The 23,573-nt window shown below is 39.8% G+C and overlaps 1 protein-coding gene across 1 annotated transcript in view; it reads right to left on the reverse strand.

The window, feature by feature from the left end:
- Positions 1-23,573, reverse strand: part of NID2 (nidogen 2) — an 891,289-nt gene that overhangs the window by 622,455 nt on the left and 245,261 nt on the right. The window contains exon 8 of the mRNA XM_044074330.1: positions 14,108-14,335. Coding sequence (XP_043930265.1) covers positions 14,108-14,335 — 228 coding nt within the window. The remainder of the gene's footprint in view (positions 1-14,107; positions 14,336-23,573) is intronic.

Below are 23,573 nucleotides of genomic sequence, written 5' to 3' on the forward strand. Positions count from 1 at the left end.
CTTAGCCAGTAACCTGAATCCCAGGGGCGACAGGCATCTTTTTCTTCCCTTCTTGTTTTTCTTTGGGACTATTCCACACAGTTTTAGGTTTATCTTTTACCTGGCACAGTTTCAGTATTAAATTAAGTCTGTTATACCACTTAGCTTTGCAATTTATTTCTCAATAAGAATTATTTCCCTTTTTGTTTTTGGTATTAGACATTTCGTCTACTTGAACAAGAGTGTGGATTTCCCTAATACAATACTGTCAGTACTTACATCAGCAACCAAACTAACGACAGAAGCTTCATCATTCCTCATTAGTTTTAATGCATTTATATGATATATTTTCTCTGGCTGTTTCTTTCCAGGAGGTCTTATCTAGTAGTTCACATTGTTTTCACTTTGTTCATGCTGTCTTCTACCTTTTAGAGTACTTGCGATCTTGCTAAGGATTTGTTTTCAACAGAGCAAACTAACATTTACACTAGGTTCACTATTTTAAATAAATTGAGTCTGACATCCTTATATTACAAAGACATGCATCTGGAGCATTTCTCCCTGGTCCTCTGCTGAAAATTGACTTCATTCCAAGTTGGACTTTCCTGGTAAACAAATGTTAAATAAATAAATAAAATAAAATAAATATGGTCTATGTTGCATCTCGTATGGCCTTTGCGTATATTCCTTAACTACTGCCATAACAATTTTTTGTAAAGTGTGTAAACACCCTTTTAAATGTATTTTCTCTTCCTCCTAACACTCATTTTTCTACATTCAGCTAGCTTCAGGGACATCTGTCATGTAGTAACTCAATGGAGTAAACTCTCCTAAAACTTGGGACTCTGCTTGACAGCAAAAATGAGTTGTAGAATTAACTGATCTAAGTTTTTACTATCGTGTTCCATGACTTTCTTAGCACAGAGTTCAGAATTTCATTACAGCAGTCCACAAACCCATCAGTTTGAGGGTGGTACACTGAAGTCATTAACTGTTTAATTTTAAAAACACTGGCTAAGTTGGTACATGGAGTTCTCTGGTTCAAGAGTATTTCTTTGGGGACCCCACCATGGAGAAAAGTAACACTAGGTCTACGTACTTTCTTCTATTCATTTTCTTTTTATCATAATCATGTACCAAAAACAGTGGGTCTCAAGCTATTGTTGCCCACCCCCATTTTACTAGGGTATATTCAAGAATAAGTTTTTGTAACAGCTTATCAGACTGCTGCAGCTGCCACGACTCCTCATTTTTTACTAGTACTTCATTTTGACCACATGAAAACTGTGCAGCCTTACAATACAATTTCTACCATACCTTGAACTTAGGGAAGTCTTGCCCTGATATAGCATCATATGTTAAAGGAAAACTACCTTAGAACTAAAAAATCTGCTTTTTTCATTCTATCTTTGTTTTCTGAGCTATTTTAATACCTCAAAACCACTCTAACTGCTTCTGTAGAATTTTACTATGTTTTCCACAAAATGGTTACCAATGGGGCTTGGCATATCAACGTGATCTTGTTTTTCTTCAAGCCTTTCTCTTTCTCATAATCCATTTCTAGTCTGCTTTATATGAGTCATGCTAGATATAAGGAATTAGTAGTGTATTCCCATTCCATTGACATATAATGGCATTAGTGTCGGTCACTGTCATCTTGCATACTTTCTATAACAGGACTGCTGCTTTTTTTCCCCTTTTTTTTCAATGGCCCTCATTTGTGTGCATCTCTGAGGTTGTCTTATGGTATACTAAGGAGTTATACAGCTGCAACCAAAAAAGTAGCTAAATTGCAGGCCTTAGTTCAAATAATCTTTTTGTAGTCCAAGATGAATTGACAGTCCTCTCCCCCACACTTTGGTAAATGTGTTGATACTTTACAAGAATTACAAGAAAAATATTTTCTGACTTTTGAATTGTAACAAACTTCTTTGATACTACATTTAAGTCATATTAAAATGTAATGCAGTATAAAAAAACAAGCATTTAAAGTTTAAAGCTTAGCATTTCAATACTGTGTTCCTGCTTATGTAAATTTGTCAAAATAGGTGACAACTGCCTTTGAACCATTGACTAATCTAATTGCTCTGTTTTAGTATGAAAGGTACAGCTACTTTGGAAGTAGCTGTTAGTCAGTCTAAGTTATCTTCCTTTCTGCAATAAAGACAATGGAAATAGTTTCACACCTCTCTGCCTTTTTTTTCACAGTGAGAACTGTTCTCCTGACATCAGCAGGACTAATTACCCAAATAAGATTGTTAGTAGTACCTGACTACAAATTTCACTGTGCCTGTGCTATATCATGCAGACATAGACAAATTCCTCTGTAAATTACGTAAGAAGTTAAGCTTAAATAATGGGTGTTTTTTCCCTACCTTTGATTCCAAGGCAAGGAAATAAAAGTTGTAAAGAACAAGCAGGTTTCTGGTACCTACATAATACTGGAACCATATTATAGGCAGAAAAACAGCCAAATAGTTAAGATGAACTGCAGGAAAAGGCAGAGTTTTCCTTAAATATAGGTGCCAGAGCTATACAATTTAGCACCTTTCCAAACAGAGTCTGAATTTTTACACATGCAGCAAGTTCCTGTTTCCTTTTTCATGAAAGTATAGTTGTGTAATTAAACTTACCATAACAGCAGATAATTGAATGATCACTGCTGTGGTAGCCTTAATTATACGGATTATATCCTGCATAGGATATAACAGCTGACCAGTATCCAAAGCTTCAGGGTGCCCTCCAAGCACCAAACTCTTGAGAAGCTCAAGCTTAGCTGAGTTGACTAAAAAGATGGGTTTGAGCACCAAGCCCTTCTGAGCTTTCCACATCTGGGAAGAAGGAACTGGTTGTTTCACTCCCTGGGACAGCATGGAATGAAGGACAGGTGGAAATAAAAGAGTCTGGTCTGGTGGAGAGGAATTGCCACCTAAAAAGAAGGACTTTCCTCCCACTGCCATGTATAATCTTGATGAATGATCATAAGAACCCATTGTCCGAGCCTGTTGCAAAAAAAAAAAAAAATTGGAGATTCAGACTTTCTGGAAGGGAAATGTGGCTGCCAGGGTGGGGGTGAGGGCAAGGTTCCTTAAAGAGACAGTCTGGCTTGTTGGACTGTCCTTATTTTTGGAAATTTCCAGAATTATTTTTGGAACACCCTTGCCATTTCTTCTTAAACGTCTGTTTACCTACAATTTGTTGAGACTCTTTCTTTTGTTTTGTTTGCCAAAACTGAATGAGGGATTAAAGAAGCTCTTTGAAAACGTGGAAAAGGAGACCTGAAAAATCTAGAGATTCCCTGAATCAATTTATCCCTTTCATCACACTTTTTGATCACCTCTGCAGCAGAGAGGCTAAAAACTAAATCTCTATCTAAAGGAGAATTTAAAATCTCATTTTAACATCATCTCAGAGATTCTGAGAATCCAGCCAGGCAAATCTCCTCAAAGCACTACCAGTGGCTGCAGCCATGGAAGAATTATCAACTACGTCTTACACACACTGCAAATAATGAGTAGTGATTTGTACAACTAAAGAAACTAAATTATTTTAAGCAGATTTTTCCTCACACTGAGAAACTGCGGACAAAAAATTCCTCATACTTTCACAATTAGTCAAACAAACTTTAACATGTGAGCTTGAGAATTCAAAATTTCAAAAATCTAAAGTTGGAGAAGCATAGACATTTTCACATACTTATCAATAATCCTCCATCCTTATCAGAAAGAGTAGGACTGGAATTAACTAAATGCTTAGCAGCAGTAGAATTAACTAAAGCTATAGCTGCTGGGTCAGGGTTGGTAAAAGTATATAAAAACTTACAAAATATTGAGGAACTGTATAGATCTTGTCTGCCTTTTTAGGGGCAGCTGGCAGATCAGGAAAATTGCAGGTAGTAACACACACATCCTACAATGCTGACAGAACTGGAGGAATGGGTGAAAGCTCTTGAAATCCCTTCAACTCATACATATTTTTAGAGGGACTCAGAAACTTCAGTGTTCTCCTATTGAGAACACCGGCACATTTTGGAAATCGTCTCAAAGAAAGATAAACCCCAACAGGGTAAATCAGAAACTGAGTTCTCTTCTGAGTTGGAATCAGAAATCTAAGGAGAAAACACTGTGTCTGTCCTTTCATCTTCCTGTCCACATTCAGAATCCTGATTCTCTTCAGGAAAAGATGTATGTCTATTTTTTTTAACAAAAACTACTTTATAAGAAGGACCAATAGCATGAATTAAACCCTAAGCCATATCCAATAAACTACTCCTGTCTAAGGAAATTTGAGGAGGATTAGATATATGTTTAGTTTCCTATTTTTTTCTAGATGAAACAAGGGGCCATCAATGTTATTAATGACAGCAGCTTCCACAGGGATGAGCACAACATTCTGACAAAACAGGGAAGCCTTCCCTGATCCCTCTCTGATGACCGACAAGAGAGGCTCTCCTTTGCCCACTTAGGGGACCTCAACGGCTACAGAAGACATAGTTAGCTACATAGAGGCAGCTATACCCACCAGAAATAAGTGCATAACTAACTCAAAAAATAAGACACCCTGGTAGAATCACAAAATCAATCAGCTGTATAATAGGAGGGAGAAGATCATGGCAAAAATTAGAAGGTGCAGTACCCAGACGGATAAAAGGACTCTCATCAAGCTAAACAAACAACTCAGAGGACAAAGTCTACCAAAGCAAAATTTGAGGTAAGTTTGGCCAGGGACAACCACAAAGAATTCTTTAGCTATGTCCACAACCTCTTAGGCAATACCATCATACCATCTATATGCTCCTACTGAGCAGGAAACAGTTTATCTGATTAACTGCTTCCTAGTAACTGTAAATGCTTAAGATTTAAGACCACCAGCTCATTGTCCTTTGAAATGAAACACTAGCTTCTCTCCCTCAAAGAAAGCTTTCAATATACCCTGCTGGAGTGGTTACTGCATGGATGCAAACCTAAGCAGCCTCTATCATTTGGGGGTATAAAGACTATCCTGGTTTCCTCCATTCATTTTTTCAAACTAATCATGTGCACTAAGGGAAATAGAGAGAAGTCAAAAATATGTTAGTTCATTTGAGAGGAGAAAAATCCCTTGTCTAGACTTCTGAGTCTTAATCTAAGCATAAGGGCCATTTCACATTTTAAATTCAGGAATATGACAACTGAAGTACCTTCAACATGGATAATCTCTTCCAGGGAATGAGGTAGACTTCTCAAGTCCAACAAATCTTAGAGGTGTCTGTCTGGAGAGACTACCCTTAAAATGTGCCACATGACTATCTCCAACACTAAAAATCAGACCTATAAAGAACCCCTGACAAAGGGGTATATGTGGACCTGGCCCCATTCTTGCTGACATGTGCAATGCTTATGCTTATGCTACCTGAAACAGTGATAGGTGGCCCAGGAAGAGTGACTGAAATCAGTGCTCTGAAAGACAGAGAATTGTCCTGGTTTTAGAGACACTGATACACAAATGTCTTTGCTCTGAGCTCCAGGTTACCTTTGGTAGGTGGCAACTCAATACAGTCTTATCATTTCCATCAGGAATGCATCCATTCACTGACGATGGATGGTAGTTTACCTCAAAAAGGGACCCCATAAGGAGATGGTCCACTAATGTGCAGCACATTAATATTGGTGGCAGTCTGGGGCAACACAGCTACTCTTCTTTCTGGCAATGCTGACCTTTAACCATCTACTGCACAGTGCATGTAAAAGGCCTACTGTAACGGATCAACATCAGCCTTAGAGTCAAGACCCCCAGATGTTTCATCAATGCCAAAACTTTACTGCTAGGTTCAGAAGGGAAAGGCTGAGTTCATTGACAGGAAGGCGTTGCCCACAGAAAGCCCCTTCTCCAGTGAACTGAGCAGATTAGACAGAGTTAAAGCAATATTTGCTAAGACTGGCATATAAGCTCACAAGTGTAAGAAAGGAAGTTAATGAAGTTCTCATTGATAAGCAGGACAAGACTATTAGAGTGAAACACTGCATCCCTCTCCATAGACATATCCCAAAATTGTTGGTGGATACCCAGGGAAAGTACAAAGGCAACTGGATGGATGGATGGATGGAGGAGTCATGATTAGCTCCAGCAACTTTCAACAGACACTAATTATTTCTTTTTTTGGGCTGATGCAAGACCCTTTTCAGCTACAACTCAAGCACAGAGCAGAAACAGTGAACAAAAGTAGTCAACATAAACAAATACATAAAGTAAAAAAAACACAAATATACAAGATAAGATGCAAAAAGCAAACATGTTTTACATACACTTAGTGAATTTTAAAATATATACAGATATCGCCACAGCCAAAAGACTGGCTGTGATACCCCATCAAACAAAGAAAATGTACAGTTTAAAAGTCTTCGAACATTGGTTCTAGGTCCAACAGCACAGGGAGTTTAGAGGTCAGTATTACTGCTGAGGAGCCTGGACTTTTAACTTTTGGGGGAATTCAGGTAAATGGCTAAGCAAAGGAAAGAAATCCATACAGTTCTATGATGATAGGGATTTTCTTTCCTTTTTGTTGAGGGGTATGCAACTTCCTTAGGTGTTTCCATCTTGTGTGGAATCCAGTGATCGCCATGACAACAGGCTTAAAAAGAAATGAGCTGCCAAAGTGTATATTTAGAATGTAGATTTTCATCTCATTCTGAAAATGCTTGTAAAAAAACATTGAAATAGGGTGACTGATGTATGATGTGGCCACCTCTGATAGCATTTAAGGTGGTTATAAGCACTGGGAATTGAGGGCTACAGTTATGTTAAGTGGGTGAAGCCTATCTGGCAAAGGGGAAGAAGAAGAAGGACTAGAAGAAAAATCCAAATCTTAAAAGTGCACTGGACCTCTTGCAGAGGAGAGTCTGGATGCTGAGACTTGGAAGGCATATATTGGGCTACCAACGTAACTATTATATCTGCATTTGCTTGGGAGAATATAAGAATATATGAAGAGCCATATATATTCTAAACTTTCTGGAGGCTGAAAAAAAAGAGCTTAGGAGATACCATAAGGTGCACAAGGACTTCCAACAAGACTGTATTACTAATGGGTAGACTCCCTTACTTAATTCAGTTTGTCACAATGATGAAAAACTGAAAGTATATGCAAAAGAGCCCATATAACAGTGACATCCTTCTCCAAACCAGAAAAGGTAGGAAACTCACTTCAGCTTTTAGAAAAGGAATGACCACTACCAGATATGTGAGAAGGTAAGGAAATCTTCACTGAAATGGTAAAGTGGGAGAATCAGAGGAAACCAATGAAAGCTTAACAACAGATGAGTGCATTTGGATTACCTGTGAAGCTGGGGCATGGGCGATAACTGTATGGTATGCTTTACTGACCTACAAGGACTGAGTCATCTTCCATCATATATTAAGTGGCACTTCACAGTCAGAAAAAACAGGGGCTATAATAAAAGGAATAGCAGACTTGAAAACACATAGAGTAACTTCTAGGAATTGTGGATGTTGATTTGAATGACAGCAATAAAGGTCTGCATGCCAACATTGGAAATAGAAAGCAGAAAGTGTACAAATAGCTTTTTCGGATCATTGGGATATTCGTAATGACCCCAGGTGTGTCTCTTCTACGACATACTGTACCTGGTTTTCATGATTTTTGGCATCTTGAATTTTAATCATTATGAGACTTCCACTCCAGCGGATTCATTTTTCTCAGCAACACCAAAATTATAGAGGAGTGGTTCAGAAATATGACTCTAATAGTTAAGGCTGCTATACATCAGAGGTGCTGAGACTTTCAGTTTGTGCTGCCCTATAGCTTCCGTAGGTTGCATATGCAGCAGGGAACCAAGACATACGCATTTTGCCATGAGTTTACTACTGGTGCTCATGTCACAAGTGCTCGAAGCAGGAACTTGAGCACCCTGTAGCTTGTGTGTGCTGTTGTTAGTGCTTGAACTTAAATATGAGTTCAGGCAAGCAGCTGAGGGGAGGTAGCAGGACAGAGGCTTTAGGAGAAGGGAGTAGGTGGATTTTAGTGTAAGGGAGTGGGGGGAGGTTACTGTTCGGGAATGGGAGGGGATTTTAGTTTTAGGGAGTGGGACCAGGATTTTAAGCTTAGGGCTAGGGAGTGGGAAGGGAGTTTTAGGGTTAGGAATCAATCAGGGGAACTTAGGTTTAGGGGGATAAAGTTTTAGGTTTAGGGAGCAATCTGGGACTTTAGGGTTAGGGAGAGGAATTAGAGTTCAATGGTAAGGGAGTAAGGACTTTGGTTGGGAACTGGGTGGGAGTTTTAGGGTTAGAATTAGAGCTGTGGTAGGGCTATACAATTAGTAGGGTCAGGTGTTGGGAAAGCTATGTATAAATGGAAGATCATGCTAATGGGAGTCTCAGCACTTGCTTTTTCTAACAAGTGGCAGCAAGGACATGTATTGTGGTATATTATCACATGAGCACCTGTATGAGCAGTTAAGCTACCTTGTACATGGGTCCTTCCAAGTTTAATGAGTCACAGGGTCATGACTAGCCTCCGACATCTACCAAGGGCCTGGCTTCTATCGAGGAAAAATTCTATACTGGAAAATTGTAATTCCACTCCTCCCAAGGTACAATAGCTCAACGTTATCCTTTTGTCTGACTTTCAACTTCAACCCTGTTAAGGTGCTTTTTTTCATCAAAGCACCAGATAGAGTTAAAACAAAGAATTAATAAAACAGAAATAATAAATACAAACAATGTAAAATTATGTATACAAATGAAAACAATTCTGAAGCTAGTTAAAAAGAGCAATGAGCTAGATAACAAGAGTTAAACAAATCATGTAATAAAATTAGCACATCCACAACATAGCTATATCAGTTCTGTCCGTCAGTGAAACCTAAAAGTTAATGCCAGATGGGACGCGTCCCTACACTTGAATGCCAGATTGAACAGATAAGACTTTGAAATATTGGGGAAGCAGCATTAAACACTCCTTAAACAATCTAGGAGGTAAGTTCCACAGGTATATGCCCTGATAAGCAAGGGAACAAAATCCTGATGTTTACAAGCACACCAGTAAAACCTCCAACAACACCTGTGATCAGAGCAGAAACTACAAGGTGAACAGCAGAGCACAACAAGCTCCTTCAGATAAGCTGGACCCCCAAATCACACAAAGACAGAAACTACCTCCAAGATTTTATTGATAACATGAATGCAAACCATCGGTCAGTGTTGGCTGCACAAGACAGGTTCAGGCATAATATGGTGGTAATAGACTTGGCACCGGTAAGTAGCCCAGGCATGAAATTCTGAAGGAATTGAAAAAACAGTCAGTCTCAGTGTTAGAAAGTCTTAGTAAATGGCATTAAAGTAACCAAAGAAAGATGAGACCACAACATGAGCTGCTACTGAGAGGTTTGTTACAGGAACAATGTGTCTGATTCTGGAAATATTCAGTAGATGGCAAAAGGAATACTTTACTACTTCTGACACCTAGTCCCTAAGTGTCAACCAGTTATCTAGGATTATTGCACACCTTATAAAGTAAACTCAAGCTTGTCACCTTTATAAAAGATGAAGTTAGGGAAGGAAACAGTTAGTCCCTCAGAGTTATGTGAACTACAATGGTCTCAGTTTCAATGACATTGAACGTTAACTGATTACATATAACCTACTGTTGAATAACTTGACATTCTAGTACAAAAGGTGTTTGTCAAGCTCAGGTTGCCAGCAGTGTAGGCAGATGCCTGTCCCTGTATCAGCAGATCAGTTAGAACATTAGAATATCTGGCAGTTGATTCTTTTTTCTCTCCCCCTTCTGCTTCATGCTTTCTGGTTGTCCATCACTAGGTCTTCCAGCTCCTCCTTCCACCCCCAGAATTTCTCTGATACAGAGCTTGATCTGGCATGGATCTTAAGGGCATCGGGGGGGGGGGGGCATATTGATGATTGCTTCTGCTGGAGAAAAGTTATTAATGGCTTACCCTCACTTCTTCACCCAACCCTTACTAACTCTAAGGGCTTCTCCTCTCTAGGGATCACTCCTCATCTTAGGGAGCATGTTGGATGCACGTCCCCAGATGCCCGAGCCACTAATCAAACTTAGGTCACCTGGGCCATACTTAAGGCTTCATCGCTCTATGCCATAGGATTGGCTAGCTGGCATTTGATCCTGAGTGGCAGGAAGGTTGTTGCTTAGCTTGATTTGTAATCTAGAATGTCAGGTAGTTGATCAATCCAACAACAAAGTTCAAGACACCAGTGCATTGATCACTGCTAAATCAGTCAAGTCATGTGCAGTCAAATTTATGTAAATGGATTCATCAACTTTATGATGGACCAGAATTCACTGTTATCATTATGATTGCAAGGCATACAGCTCTAGAAGAAAGAGGGGTGAAAAAAGTATTCTGCGAAAAGTGACAGTAGCCACATTAAGGGAGGGTACCAGTTCTCCTCTGGTCATAGTTACAGAATGCTTTGGACAAGTCTTTTTTTTTCTTTTTTTCTTTATGGGGCTTCTGCTTTTCTTTGGTGTTATAACCTTGCTTCTCTTTAAACTGGATCACATAACTCTACAGGAGGGAGTTTTTTTTTTTTTTTTTTTTACTGATGGGAGTTTTATGGCAAAGAGAAATTAAAGTTCTACAACCTAGATCAGAAAAAAAAGTTCCTCCAAAAGAATGCTGGAAATGTTTGCCACAGATGCTCAGTGAGACTGTTGTTCAAGACCTAGAAGTGCTAAACCACTGCTGAAAATTCTCTGATTTCACTCAACAAAGAAACTAAGTACTTGGGCACTGATTAAATGACATAGTAAACTTGCTTATATACAAAATACAATTAGCACATCTCTAATTAAGACCATCCATTTGCTTGCTAAACTGTTTGTCCAATACAAAGTAGGAGAAAAGGCCTACAAGGTCTAGCTATACTGCAATGATATTTCACATTCTAAACTAGATGCAGATTCATTTGAATAAACTTCAGGCATATGCTTGTGTCTTACATTAATCAACCCCTTTTTACCTAAAAGACTTACTATTTTTTTTTGTTCAGATACAACCTAGCTCACACAGTTATCCCTACTGTTGTAGGTTTTTAAAAATCCAAAGTTCATTCTTAATAATGTTGAAGATCTAGAAATAAGTAACTCTGTTAACATTTCTTCTGGAAAACTACTGAAAAAAAAAACAGATAATTCATTACTTTAGTTTGATGAGTTTTCAGACCTTATTAATGAAATGCTTTTTTCTTCAGAACAGAACAAGGTCAAACACAGGGTATATGTATTTACCACAACAGCTTTACTATAACACACTCACACCACACACATAAACACCAGTTTAAAGTATGTGATCACTCCCACTTAACTTTGGAGTATAACATTCTCTATTTCCAAGCTATCTAAAAGGAAAGCTCTGAAAGATGTAATAAGTCGCAAGGCAGCTTACAGCTCCGTTCAACACATCAGCTTGGATGAAGTGTGCATTTCTACTGCTGTAGGATGCCTAGACATAACAAAAAATGACATGACAAGGATTCTGTTTCTCTGCCACAGAGGAAGATTTTCTTTCTCCATTATCTCATCATATTAATGGTTATCAGATGGAAATCTCCTGATAAGTGTCAGAATCTAATGGTTATCAGAAGGAAATCTAGTTGATAAGTGTCAGAATCTATAGAGAACATTCCCAACAACTTTAAATAATAACAGGAAAAGACATCACAGGGTTATGCTTCTGTCTCATACAGCAGACAGTCTCACTTTATTACTCTGCTTGTTAAGTGTCACAATCTACAATAAAAGGATACCAGCAACGGTTATTATGTACTTAAAACATTGAGGGCAGACATCATCTGGCATCTGCTGTACATGAGCAGACAAAAGCATTTTAAAGATACTCTGTGCCTCAGGATCTGGTTTCATGAAGAATGTCACAAATTTGTAAATATTTTGCAAACTACTTAGACCAGTTCATTTTTCATAAGAAATTGTTTTTCAGTAGAGCAAATTCTCAGAATAAAGTCTGGGATAAATTCTGAAGATCCTGAAACTTTTATATTATACGTTTTCAACAGTTTCTAGCACTGTTGTACCACTACATTGCTAATTACTTTATTTAGAAGATTAGAACATTTCTATAAGTAGTCAGTGATTACATTCAAATTCTAGTCAAAGTAATAATGCCCAGTAAGAATTACACTTAATGCTGCATCACAGATGCAGTTAAAAAGCCTGCATCACAGTTAACCTCTGGTGAATTTCTACATAGCTCCCCCAAAAGTTATTATGACTACATTTTTGCCAAATCATATTTATCATTCATTGAAGAGCCTGTATCCCAGCTCACTTCAAACTCTAATTAGCTCCATTAGTGTTGCCTGCACCACAGGTTTATTCATGCAGACTTTCATACAACCCCACAGAGTGTCCATATCAATGCTGAACTTGTGTATGAGTTTACTTCACTTGCATCACAACTAGTCCCACACCAGATTCTACTCGTCAATAACAACAATGTCCATAGCTCAGCTTAATCAACATTTTTGTGGTACAGTGGGTATGGGTTCAGTTCCAATCCTTTTCCACAACACTTTAGGACCCTATCAGATGACCTCTAAACATTTGCGCAACTCTACTTCTTTTCATGTTTTTGCTAGTCAGAACAACTTGACTACCACTTCACCAGTAGTACCCAACATGTTGTGTTCTAGACTATTATACGTGCAAGAAGGTACAATGAAGTTACAGCTACACCAAAAGCCATGCATTGTAGTGCTCTAGGCAACATGCCCAACTAATATGCCTGTAGTACCCTACAAAACAAACAATTGTATGACTCTACAACATAATACACTGAAAACACAACAGGTCCTGCATTATTTAGTACAAGAAAATGAAAGGCTCATCCAAGAAAAAACAGACAGTGCTACAAAGAATATATAATACAAGCTTGTAAAAGTCTGTATAACTTAAAAATACTATAGCAATAACCCACGCTTGGGTGTGGGTAATGTGGGATTTACCCACGGTTGGCGTGGTTTGGTCCCGAGGGCGAAGCCCGAGGGACCAAACAAAGACAACCGTGGTAAATCGCATTACCCAAACCCAGAAGTGGGTTATTGCTATTATACTATGACATTATTTAAGAAAAGAAATAATTACTTTTCTTAAATAATGGTATTGTATAATGCCTCTTTGCTGCCCTTCCGCAGCTGTCTGGTATCACGGTAGCTCTGATGTACTGCGCATGCCTACGCAGTACATCAGAGCTGTGGCCAAAAGCAATGGAGAAAGCAAGATCTCCGTTGCTTTTTACTGTCTCGCTATGTTAAACCCATTTAACATAGCGAAACAACGGAGATCTTGCTTTCTCCGCTGCTTTAAAGCTGTCGCTATGTTAAATGGGTTTAACATAGCCAGACAGGTTTAAAATAAGCAACGGAGATCTCCGTTGCTTATTTTAAAGCTGTCTCGTTATGTTAAACCCATTTAACATAGCGAGACAGGTTTAAAAAAAAGCAACAGAGAAAGCAAGATCTCCGTTGCTTTTTACACACTGTGTTGCTATGTTAAAGGAGTTTAACATAGCGAGACAGCTTTAAAAAAAGCAACGGAGATCTCCGTTGCTTTTTTTAAACCTGTGTCGCTATGTTAAACTCTTTTAACATAGCGAGACAGTGTTTTAACAGAGACTTATACTAATGGAAAAAGTCCGGGTGACCGGACCTTTTTCCATTAGTATAAGTCGATTTACAACGTGCACGCTGGCCAGTCAGCGTGCGCGTTTTGGAATATTAATGGGGGGTCATGGTATAATATAATTTTAGTGCTGATCCAGTACAGAAATGTCACATACATGCTCTAAAAGCTAGCATTTCTGTGGCTTGTTCATTCCTGTTAAATATAATTTCTTTACAACACCACATTCTGAGAGAGTTCTTTCTCTTCCTGCAGACATTACTAAGTTACGTGTGATGAAATACTTAATTATCTAAATTTCATGTAACTGATGACTTCATCTTCTTTGGTTTGCAGAAACACTTATTATAGACAAAGCTGTACACTGTTCTACTATCTTTATGACTTCTAAATCTTTGCTTGCAGATATCTAGCTCATAAGAGTAAATTTATACTCAATCCCTTTATTAGGCTTACCTTCTATAGGTCCAATCTGATTTGTCATAGCGTATCTGAGTACTCTTTCATTTTCAGTGTACAGGACAAACACACGATCAGCACCAAGTTGTTGAGTAGCTCGGGTGTGTCGTGGGCTGTGGATGCAGTCCTGGTAGGTTATATTCTGTCGCAGCTGGTAGGAAAGCCTTCGAGACCCAGTACTAGGAGAGGTAACTACATATTCTCTATAAGCACTAGATGTCACAGCTGGAGAATAAATGGAGAAGATAAAATAGTAAAATTAAAACGGATTCTGACAATAAGATTATGGTGCAAAATGACTAACTTTTAACAGAAAAGATTCAATAACCATGGAGAAATGCAAACAACCAGACATTATTAGCACTAACTCCACTGTGTTTATGCCTTTTGACAGTTTGTTAATACTGACATCATCTCCATGTGTAATACATTCATTCAAGTTGTTTTAATGCAGTGTGCAATAATTAGTGTGGTAAATCCACTACAACAGTGGTAACAGTCCTTTGTGTGATAAAACCAGATATATCCTTGCCACATCATCTGGTCATCTGGGTTCTTGGTTAGGTTAATTGTTTCTGCCAATAACAATTATTTAAAATTTAAGATGCTACATTCTAGGATGCATGTATGCCTATTTCCCCATATGCTGTGGCATCACATACTCACATACTAGATACGTAAACATACTCAACTCCTGTGCTTAACCCAGCCACTGGGGCTGCACAAGCCAGTGCATTTCTTTGTGCCGGTCCCAAGCCCGGATAAATGGGGAGGGTTGCATCAGGAAGGGCATCCGACATAAAATTTTGCCACATCATATATGCAGAAAACTGTACAGAAATTCATACCGGATCGGTCGAGGCCCAGGTTAACAACGACCGCCACCAGTACTGTTGGCCAACAGGGTGTTGGCGGAAATTGGACTACTGTTGGCCGAAGGAGGAGAAGAGGTGGAAGGCATGCCCGAAGGCAGGTAAAGGCTAGGACTCTGATAGTGAGGGTTGGAACTTTGAATGTTGGCAGTATGACTGGTATAGGGAGGGAGCTAGCTGATATGATGAACCGAAGGACGGTTCGTATATTGTGTGTGCAAGAGACCAGATGGAAGGGGAGCAAGGCTAGGTGTATCGGAGGTGGTTTCAAATTGTTTTATCATGGTGTGGATGGGAGGAGAAATGGCATAGGCATTATCCTGAAGGAACAGTATGCTAAGAGTGTTTTGGAGGTGAAAAGAGTGTCGATAGAGTGATGTTTATGAAGCTGTAAATTGATGGTGTAATGATGAATGTTGTTAGTGCATATGCTCCACAAGTTGGGTGTGCGATGGATGAGAAAGAAAAAGTTTGGAGTGAGTTGGATGAAGTGGTGATGATTGTACCAAAGGGTGAGAGACTGGTGATTGGAGCAGATTTCAATGGGCATGTTGGTGAAGGGAACAGAGGGGATGAGGAAGTGATGGGTAGGTATGGTGTTAAGCAAAGGAATGCAGAAGGTCAGATGGTAGTGGATTTTGCAAAAAGGATGGACATGGCTGTGATGAATATGTATTTTAACAAGAGGGAGGAGCATAGGGTGACATACAAGAGTGGAGGAAGATGCACACAGGTGGATTATATCTTATGTAGAAGGGCCAATCTGAAGGAGATTGGAGACTGTAAAGTGGTGGCAGGGGAAAGTGTAGTTAGGCAGCATAGGATGGTGGTTTGTAGGATGACATTGGTGATCAAGAAGAAGAGGATGAGTGTGAGGGCAGCACCAAGGATCAAATGGTGGAAATTGAAAAAGGGGAATTGTGAGGTGATGTTCTGGGAAGAGTTAAGACAGGCACTGGGTGGCAGTGAAGAGTTACCGAATAGCTGGGTAACTACAGCAGAGCTAGTAAGAGAGATGGCTAGAAGGGTGCTTGGTGTGACATCTGGAAAGAGGAAGGAGGACAAGGAGACCTGGTGGTGGAATGAAGAAGTACAGGAGAGTATACAGAGAAAGAGGTTGGCAAAGAAGAAGTGGGATTGTCAAAGACATGAAGAAAGTAGACAAGAGTATAAGGAGATGAGGTGCATGGCAAAGAGAGAGGTGGTGAAGGCTAAGGATAAGGTGTATGAAGTGTTGTATAAAAGGTTGGACACTAAGGAGGAAGAAAAGGACCTGTACCGATTGGTTAGACAGAGGGACCAAGCTAGTAAAGATGTGCAGCAGGTTAGGGTGATAAAGGATAATGAGGGAAATGTGCTCACAAGCGAGGAGAGTGTGTTGAGCAGATGGAAAGAGTACTTTGAGGGGTTGATGAATGAAGAGAATGAGAGGCAGAGAAGGTTGGATGATGTGTGGATAGTGAATCTTGAAGTGCAGTGGATTAGCAAGGAGGAAGTAAGGATAGCTATGAAGAGGATGAAGAATGGAAAGGCTGTTGGTCCAGATGACATACCTGTGGAAGCATGGAGGTGTTTAGGTGAAATGGCAGTGGAGTTTTTAACTAGATTGTTTAATGAAATCTTGGAAAGTGAGAGGATGTCTGAGGAATGGAGAAAAGTGTTTTGGTACCGATTTTTAAGAATAAGGGTGATGTGCAGAGCTGTAGTAACTACAGAGGGATTAAACTGATCAGTCACAGCATGAAGTTATGGGAAAGAGTAGTGGAAGCTAGGTTAAGAAGGGAGGTGATGATTAGTGATCAGCAGTATGGTTTCATGCCAGGAAAGAGCACTACAGATGCGATGTTTGCTCTGAGAGTGTTGATGGAGAAGTACAGAGAAGGTCAGAGGAGTTGCATTGTGTCTTTGTGGATTTAGAGAAAGCATATGACAGGGTGCCTAGAGAGGAGTTGTGGTATTGTATGAGGAAGTCAGGAGTGTCAGAGAAGTATGTAAGAGTGGTACAAGATATGTACGAGGGTAGTGTGACAGTGGTGAGGTCTGTGGTGGGAGTGACGGATGCGTTTAAGGTGGAGGTGGGATTACATCAAGGATCAGCTCTGAGCCCTTTCTTATTTGCAATGGTGATGGACAGGTTGACAGACAAGATCAGACAGGAGTCCCCATGGACTATGATGTTTGCAGATGACATTGTGATCTGTAGTGAGAGTACAGAACAGGTGGAGGAGACCCTGAAGAGGTTGAGATATGTTCTAGAGATAAGAGAAATGAAGGTCAGCAGGACTAAGACAGAATATATGTGTGTGAATGAAAGGGAGGACAGAGGAATGGTGAGGATGCAGGGAGTAGAGGTGGTGAATGTGAATGAGTTTAAGTACTTGGGATCAACAGTTCAGAGTAATGTGGAAGAGAGGTGAAGAAGAGAGTACAGGCAGGATGGAGTGGGTGGAGAAGAGTGTCAGGAGTGATTTGTGATAGACAAGTACCAGTAAGAGTGAAAGGGAAGGTCTACAAGAGGGTAGTGAGACCAGCTATGTTATACTGGTTGGAGACAGTAGCATTGACAAAAAGGCAGGAGTCAGAGCTTGACGTGGCAGAGTTGAAGATGTTAAGATTTGCACTGGGTGTGACGAGAATGGACAGGATTAGGAATAAGTATATTAGAGGGTCAGCCCAGGTTGGAAGGTTTGGAGACAAAGCCAGAGAGGCAAGATTTACGCTGGTTTGGACATGTGCTGAGGAGGGATGCAGAGTATATTGGGAAAAAGATGCTAAGGATGAAGCTGCCAGGTAACAGCAAACGAGGAAGGCCTAAGATAAGGTTTATGGATGTGGTGAGAGAGGACATGCAGGCGGTTGGTGTGACAGAGCAAGATGCAGAGGACAGGATGAAATGGAAACAGTTGATCTGCTGTGGTGACCCCTAATGGGAGCAGTTGAAAGAAGAAGAAGAAGACTCAACTCCTGTGCTTGGTAGCACTTTCTAGCAAATCCAAAAATAACAATGAAGCTTTGTAGCCAGTATTAACAAGTCATACACAAGTAAATAATTGCCCAGCCATCAGGGAACTCCAAAAGCAGACAGTGACTGGAAATAAAAGCAAATCCAAAGGAAGGGAGATTATTATATGCCCCATCTAGAAAAGTCCTCTTTTTAATTCAACTGATACTGTGACAGCATATTTGTAATATCTAATGTTCAAGACCCTTACTGATGGTCCTTGGCTGGGCAGAATCTCCAACAATAAAACAACTAGATAAAATGAGAGAGAGGATCACACAAGACAGAGTTCAGAGGGGTGAGTTTTGCAGTTCTGGTGTTTCAAAGGAAGTCCAGCTGCCACAATGGCATTTAAGATAGTAATGCTTGGTGAAGATATATATCAAAAATGAAACAATCACAGCACTAATGAAGTGGGCTTTAACCACAGTATCTGCCAGTGGTTGGTCAGTGGCCTGAGGGCAAAAGATTAATTAGTTAATTGATTGACTAATTACTGACTGCTAACTGGCCTAGCTCTACTGAACAATGAGAAGCACTGGAAACACAAGTCACAAAGCATTACAGAAAATGATAAAAGTTTACATGGCATTTGATTGCCCATTACTAACAGTTCAAAAACAGACTGGAGAAAAGCAGATAGAGTAGTCCATGAAAAGGGGCAGCCACGGTGGTGCAGCGGTTAGCATCGCCACCTCACAGCAAGAGGTTCTTAGGTTCGATCCTCGGCTGGGGTGCCTTCTGTGCGGAGTCTGCATGTCCTCCCTGTGGTTGTGTGGGTTTCCTCCGGGTGCTCTGGTTTCCTCCCACATCCCAAAGACATGCTGTAAGTTGATTGGACACTCTAAATTGTCCCTAGGTGTGAGTGTGTACATGTGTGTGCCTTCTGTGGAAGATTGGGCACCGGGCTGGCAACTCAACACCGTAAAACTCCACTGCCAATCATGAGCGGACAGGTGATCTGCTGTGGCGACCCCTAACCAGGAAAAGCCGAAAGAAGAAGAAGAAGAAGAAGTAGCCCATGAAAAGAACGCAAAATTAGCATTGATCACTGAAACTGCTATACCCAGTTATTATAGTGTCTTACCTACAGTGAGACACAAAGTCATAAAATACCAGGATCTGCAGGCAGAAATGAGGGCAATGTGGAAGAAGAATACCAAGACAGCTCCAAGACCAGTAGGAGCAATGGGTCTCCTAAAAAATAATTTACAGTCTTTTTTAGACAGGGTACCAATACATGTAACTTTGTATCAATTACAGAAGGAGTCCGTTCTGGGCATGTTCTGGGTGCTGTAAAGAGCACTTTTGGCTAACATCAAAGATTGATGCATGACTAATTTCATGATCTTTAATCATATTTTGACTTAGGAATGGGGTCCATTCCCATCATGATATTAAAAATCCAAAATACTTGGAGAAATTAAACAATGTCCATTTAAAGAAGAAAATCAAGTAGTGAAGTCCCCCCAAAATCATCACATTACCATAAGTTAACTTCTTGTCTGTATTCTAACAGCATTCCAGTGACATCTTGTTGATGTTAACAAACAATCATGCCACTAATAAATCTACAAAATATATTAAAACAAAAGTAATAAACATAAAATAAAATTAAATGATGTGGCAAAAATATTTAATCAGAGAAGTAAGGGTAAAGAAAAAAAGTCCACGGATGCACTGACCATTAGATGTAATTGGAACAAAGACATTACCTTGTTTTCTTGCAACGTAAGCAGTTAATGTTTTGAACGTAAAAGCTCTTAATTATGCTTTTGAATCACTTATAAACAATCTGCTTAGACAATGTGACATATTTTGCTAGGGAGCAATGTAGACAAAAAAGCCACCCACCACCCTAAGCTTGTGCCTATTTCTTGTAATAACTGAACTGACTGTAGATATTGAAAATGAAAAGGCTCTTTTTTCTCTGGTATAAACCCCAACAAGGAAATTCAGAAAATGAAGTGACTGGTTGAGGGGCGTATCAGATACTGCCTCAAATGGAAGCATGGATTCATCCTAAGGGCTACTCAGTCCTTGAGAAATACCAGACATGGGTCCCTATGGATGGCACCTTAAAGCCCTAAGAAACTGCATGCAGGAGTGATGGTCACTATGGAGAGAGTCCTGTAAGAAATTAACTTTATTTCTACCAAACATGCTTCAGTGATGAATGGATAGATCTGTCAATCATGATGTTCAGGTTCATGGGCAAGGGGGAGGCAGTTCTTCACAGCAGGACAGAAATGCATCACAAGTCAGTGTGCTGGGCCAGAGTCCTACCCTCCACAATGTCATGTTGTGCAGAGACAGGTGATGCGCAGGAAAGGTTAACATATACATTTTCACTAGGGAATAAATGAACATCCATAGCATATGGGTGCCAGAGATACACCACAGGGTACAGCTCCAAGTGTTCCCATGTGAAGGCAAACATCAGCCTACTGGAGGGCTTCCTAGCAGCCTCAGCTACCTCTGAAACTTCAGCTAGCAAATGCACTAGTTAAATGAACCTACAACAAAATCCATGCCCTGAGGTGGGGCTGGTTATTGCCTCAACAGTGAGTGGATATCCTTTCCTAGAATCAAGAGGGTTTTCTGTACCACCAGCGATCTCACTGCCTGAACCCACACACTTCACATCTACAAAACGGCATCAAGAATGAGACTTGGTCTTTCTTCTTAGAGGGTTGCAACAAGAAGTGGACTAAGTGGAAATGTGTATAGGAACCTCTCATTCCACATGATGGAAAATGTGTCCACTGCAACCTCTTCCTTACAGTGTTTAAACCAGTAGAAAATGGAGATAACCACATTCTCTGAGGTGATAAATTATTTGATCTCTGGTGTGCTTACTTTTGGAAGACTGGAACCAGGGATGGCCTCTAAATCTACAACTCTAGGACAAGACAGTATCAAAGTCATCTATCTAGGGATGTCAGCTTCTGACACAGTGGTGCTTTCCTGTTTATAGCTCACTGCAAGATGAGCGTCAGCTCTGCACAGAGTATGAAAATACTTCTCATTGCTTTTTAGATACCACGTGGTGGAATGGTTGTCTAACTGGATAAGGACGTGCCCTAGAAACATTGTCTCCAAACCATCCAAAGTTAGAAGGACTGCTCTCATTTCTAAATGATTGATGTAGAGTCCTTTTCCAGGGGAGTGGGCGCACTCCTTGATCAATGTGCGATACTAGATGGGCTCTGCATCCAGCAAGCAAAGTATCCATTGTCAGAATCTGCAGTGAGTTCAGCTGCAGATTAGGAAGACTGACACTGACAGGTTGCCCAGGACTGTCTACTCCTCTAAGGTCCTGTATCATGACAACGTCTGTAAGAGAGCGATGATTCTGCTGATATAAGATAACTGCACCACTTAAATGCTCAGGCATGCAAAGCATACCATCAAGATTATAGCAGCCATTAAGCACAAAAGATATGGAAGAGTTTATAATGCCATGCAACATCATTTAAGAACCTTGTAGGATTAAAGGCATGAGGCTGTGCCAAGTGACCATTCAGAAATGGATGTACATGATAGGCTGAAGCTGATGTTGACAGAATCTAATGGAAGCAATCCATGCAAACGCATACTCAAAAGATTTTTAAATATGTCTGTTTGCTGATTTCAGGCAGGCTTAATGAGCACACTTACCTAACTCTGTGCTCTGAAATTCTGCTTCAGCCATTTAAGTTTACTCTGCATTGTTGAGTACATCCTAATCCATATCTTTTCTTTATAGACAAACAAAAAGCTGTTGTACCTGCTTAAGCAATACCAGCAGTAAATAAATTAAATACTCTTGTTATTTACTGTCCCTGGCTGTGGTACCTTACTGACTAATCATAAGTAGTGAAATACAGTCATTGTGTTATATCTTGGTCCTTGGCACTGCAGACCCTTCCACTTTTTTAATGGCAAAGGAATTTTATTGAAAGAATGCAAGTTTAACAAACTCCAGAAAGATACATCAAAGTATTTGTAACAGGAATACAGCAAGGAGTAAGACAAATAATTCCACTTTTGCAAAGGTAATAGTATGTAAAAGAAAGGATACTATGACAAAGACTTGATTAAAGTGCCCCAAGGAGCAACAATTGTGAGTTGTTTAATGGTAGAGTTAGAGTGTGAGTGGGTACAACCAGTGAAGATCACATCCAGGTCAATAATCCTTTGCTCCCATTACAGATGGACATCTTATGAAAAAAATGTGTTGGATTTATAGCCTCTTTCTTTTTTGGTACTGGCTAAGGTTGGAACATGAGGTGCAGAAAGGAAGATTATGTAGGCTGTCCCAAGTTATGAGGACCTGGGGTGCCTATTGAAGTTCAGAGGACCCTAACTGTAATCACTGGAATACTAGAACTGTAAGTGTAAATGTGGAGGACTACATAAATCTGAAATTGTGGTGTCTCAGAGAATTCTCCTACTCAGAGGAAGAGTAATCCTAGTTAGCATACACAAATAGCAGGGGTGAGTGGAGTGGGTGCCTAGTGAAATTCTGAGGGCCACAACTGCAACTTCCAGAATAGCAGAACCACAAGTATGAATATGAGGGAATATGTGATAAATATGAAGCTATGAAACCTCTTAGTGTGCATCTTACTCCGAGGTACCTTGACCTTGGCAGTTAGTATACACATTTAGCAGGAATATGGGGGCATAGCCCCCATCATAGGAGATCAGGGGGGGCAACCACACTGAAAAAATGTTTTAAATGTGTGACAGTGAATTGAAAATTCACTATTTCTTATGTCAGTTGTTTCTCACGTTTGTGATTCACAGTTTTAGTCTTCACTTGTGAAAGGGAGGCATGAGGATGCAAGAAAACACAGCCTCTTACATTGGGAGTGCAGAGGATTTAGATCTAAAATTGTTTTGTTTACAGAATATGGATGATAAAGGCCCTATTTTAAAAGAAATAATAACCCATCTCTCACACAGGACTGAAGAATCAGAAGGAAAACTAGTCCTAGAGAATTTAGATAAGTTTTAACAAGTTTAGTTGAGCCAGGATACAGCCTGTACTGAGGAGTAGTCAAAAACAAAACCACCCTGAAATCCCTTAGGCTCGCATTGCATTAAAAACTGTTACTAGCTCACAACAAAATGGCACTGCCATAAAAATTATGCAGGCTTTTGAGATCTTCTGACAATATGCTAAGTACTGTTGACTCTGGTGAATCATGTATTACTTTTGTGCTATCCTTCACAGTAAATCTGAAAACCCTATTCTGCTTAACAGTCTAAATGAGATTTAAGTTTTCTCAAAGAAGGCAGTGAAAAAAAACTGGTGTCTCTTTTTAACCATTAATGTTTACTGTTTTGAAATGGTCAACAACCTGTAGTACTAAACATGTGCTCATTTATCATGGAAATATGAAGTGGGACAGCTTCTAAGGATGGTGGCAGGTAAAACAAGTTAACTGTCAATGCAAGTATTCTTGTAGTAATTTCTTCAGCACTGGTATTAAAATTAAAGAGCAGTAGTAATACTAAATATCAGCTTTCTTCAATTTCATGTAATTCTTAAATAGATACCACAGGATTATAAAAAAAAAACATTTCAACTAACAGGAAGCAG

The sequence above is a fragment of the Protopterus annectens genome, chromosome 6.part0, assembly GCF_019279795.1.
Source record: "Protopterus annectens isolate FY-2018-M chromosome 6.part0, PAN1.0, whole genome shotgun sequence".
NCBI classification, from domain to species: Eukaryota; Metazoa; Chordata; order Ceratodontiformes; family Protopteridae; genus Protopterus; species Protopterus annectens.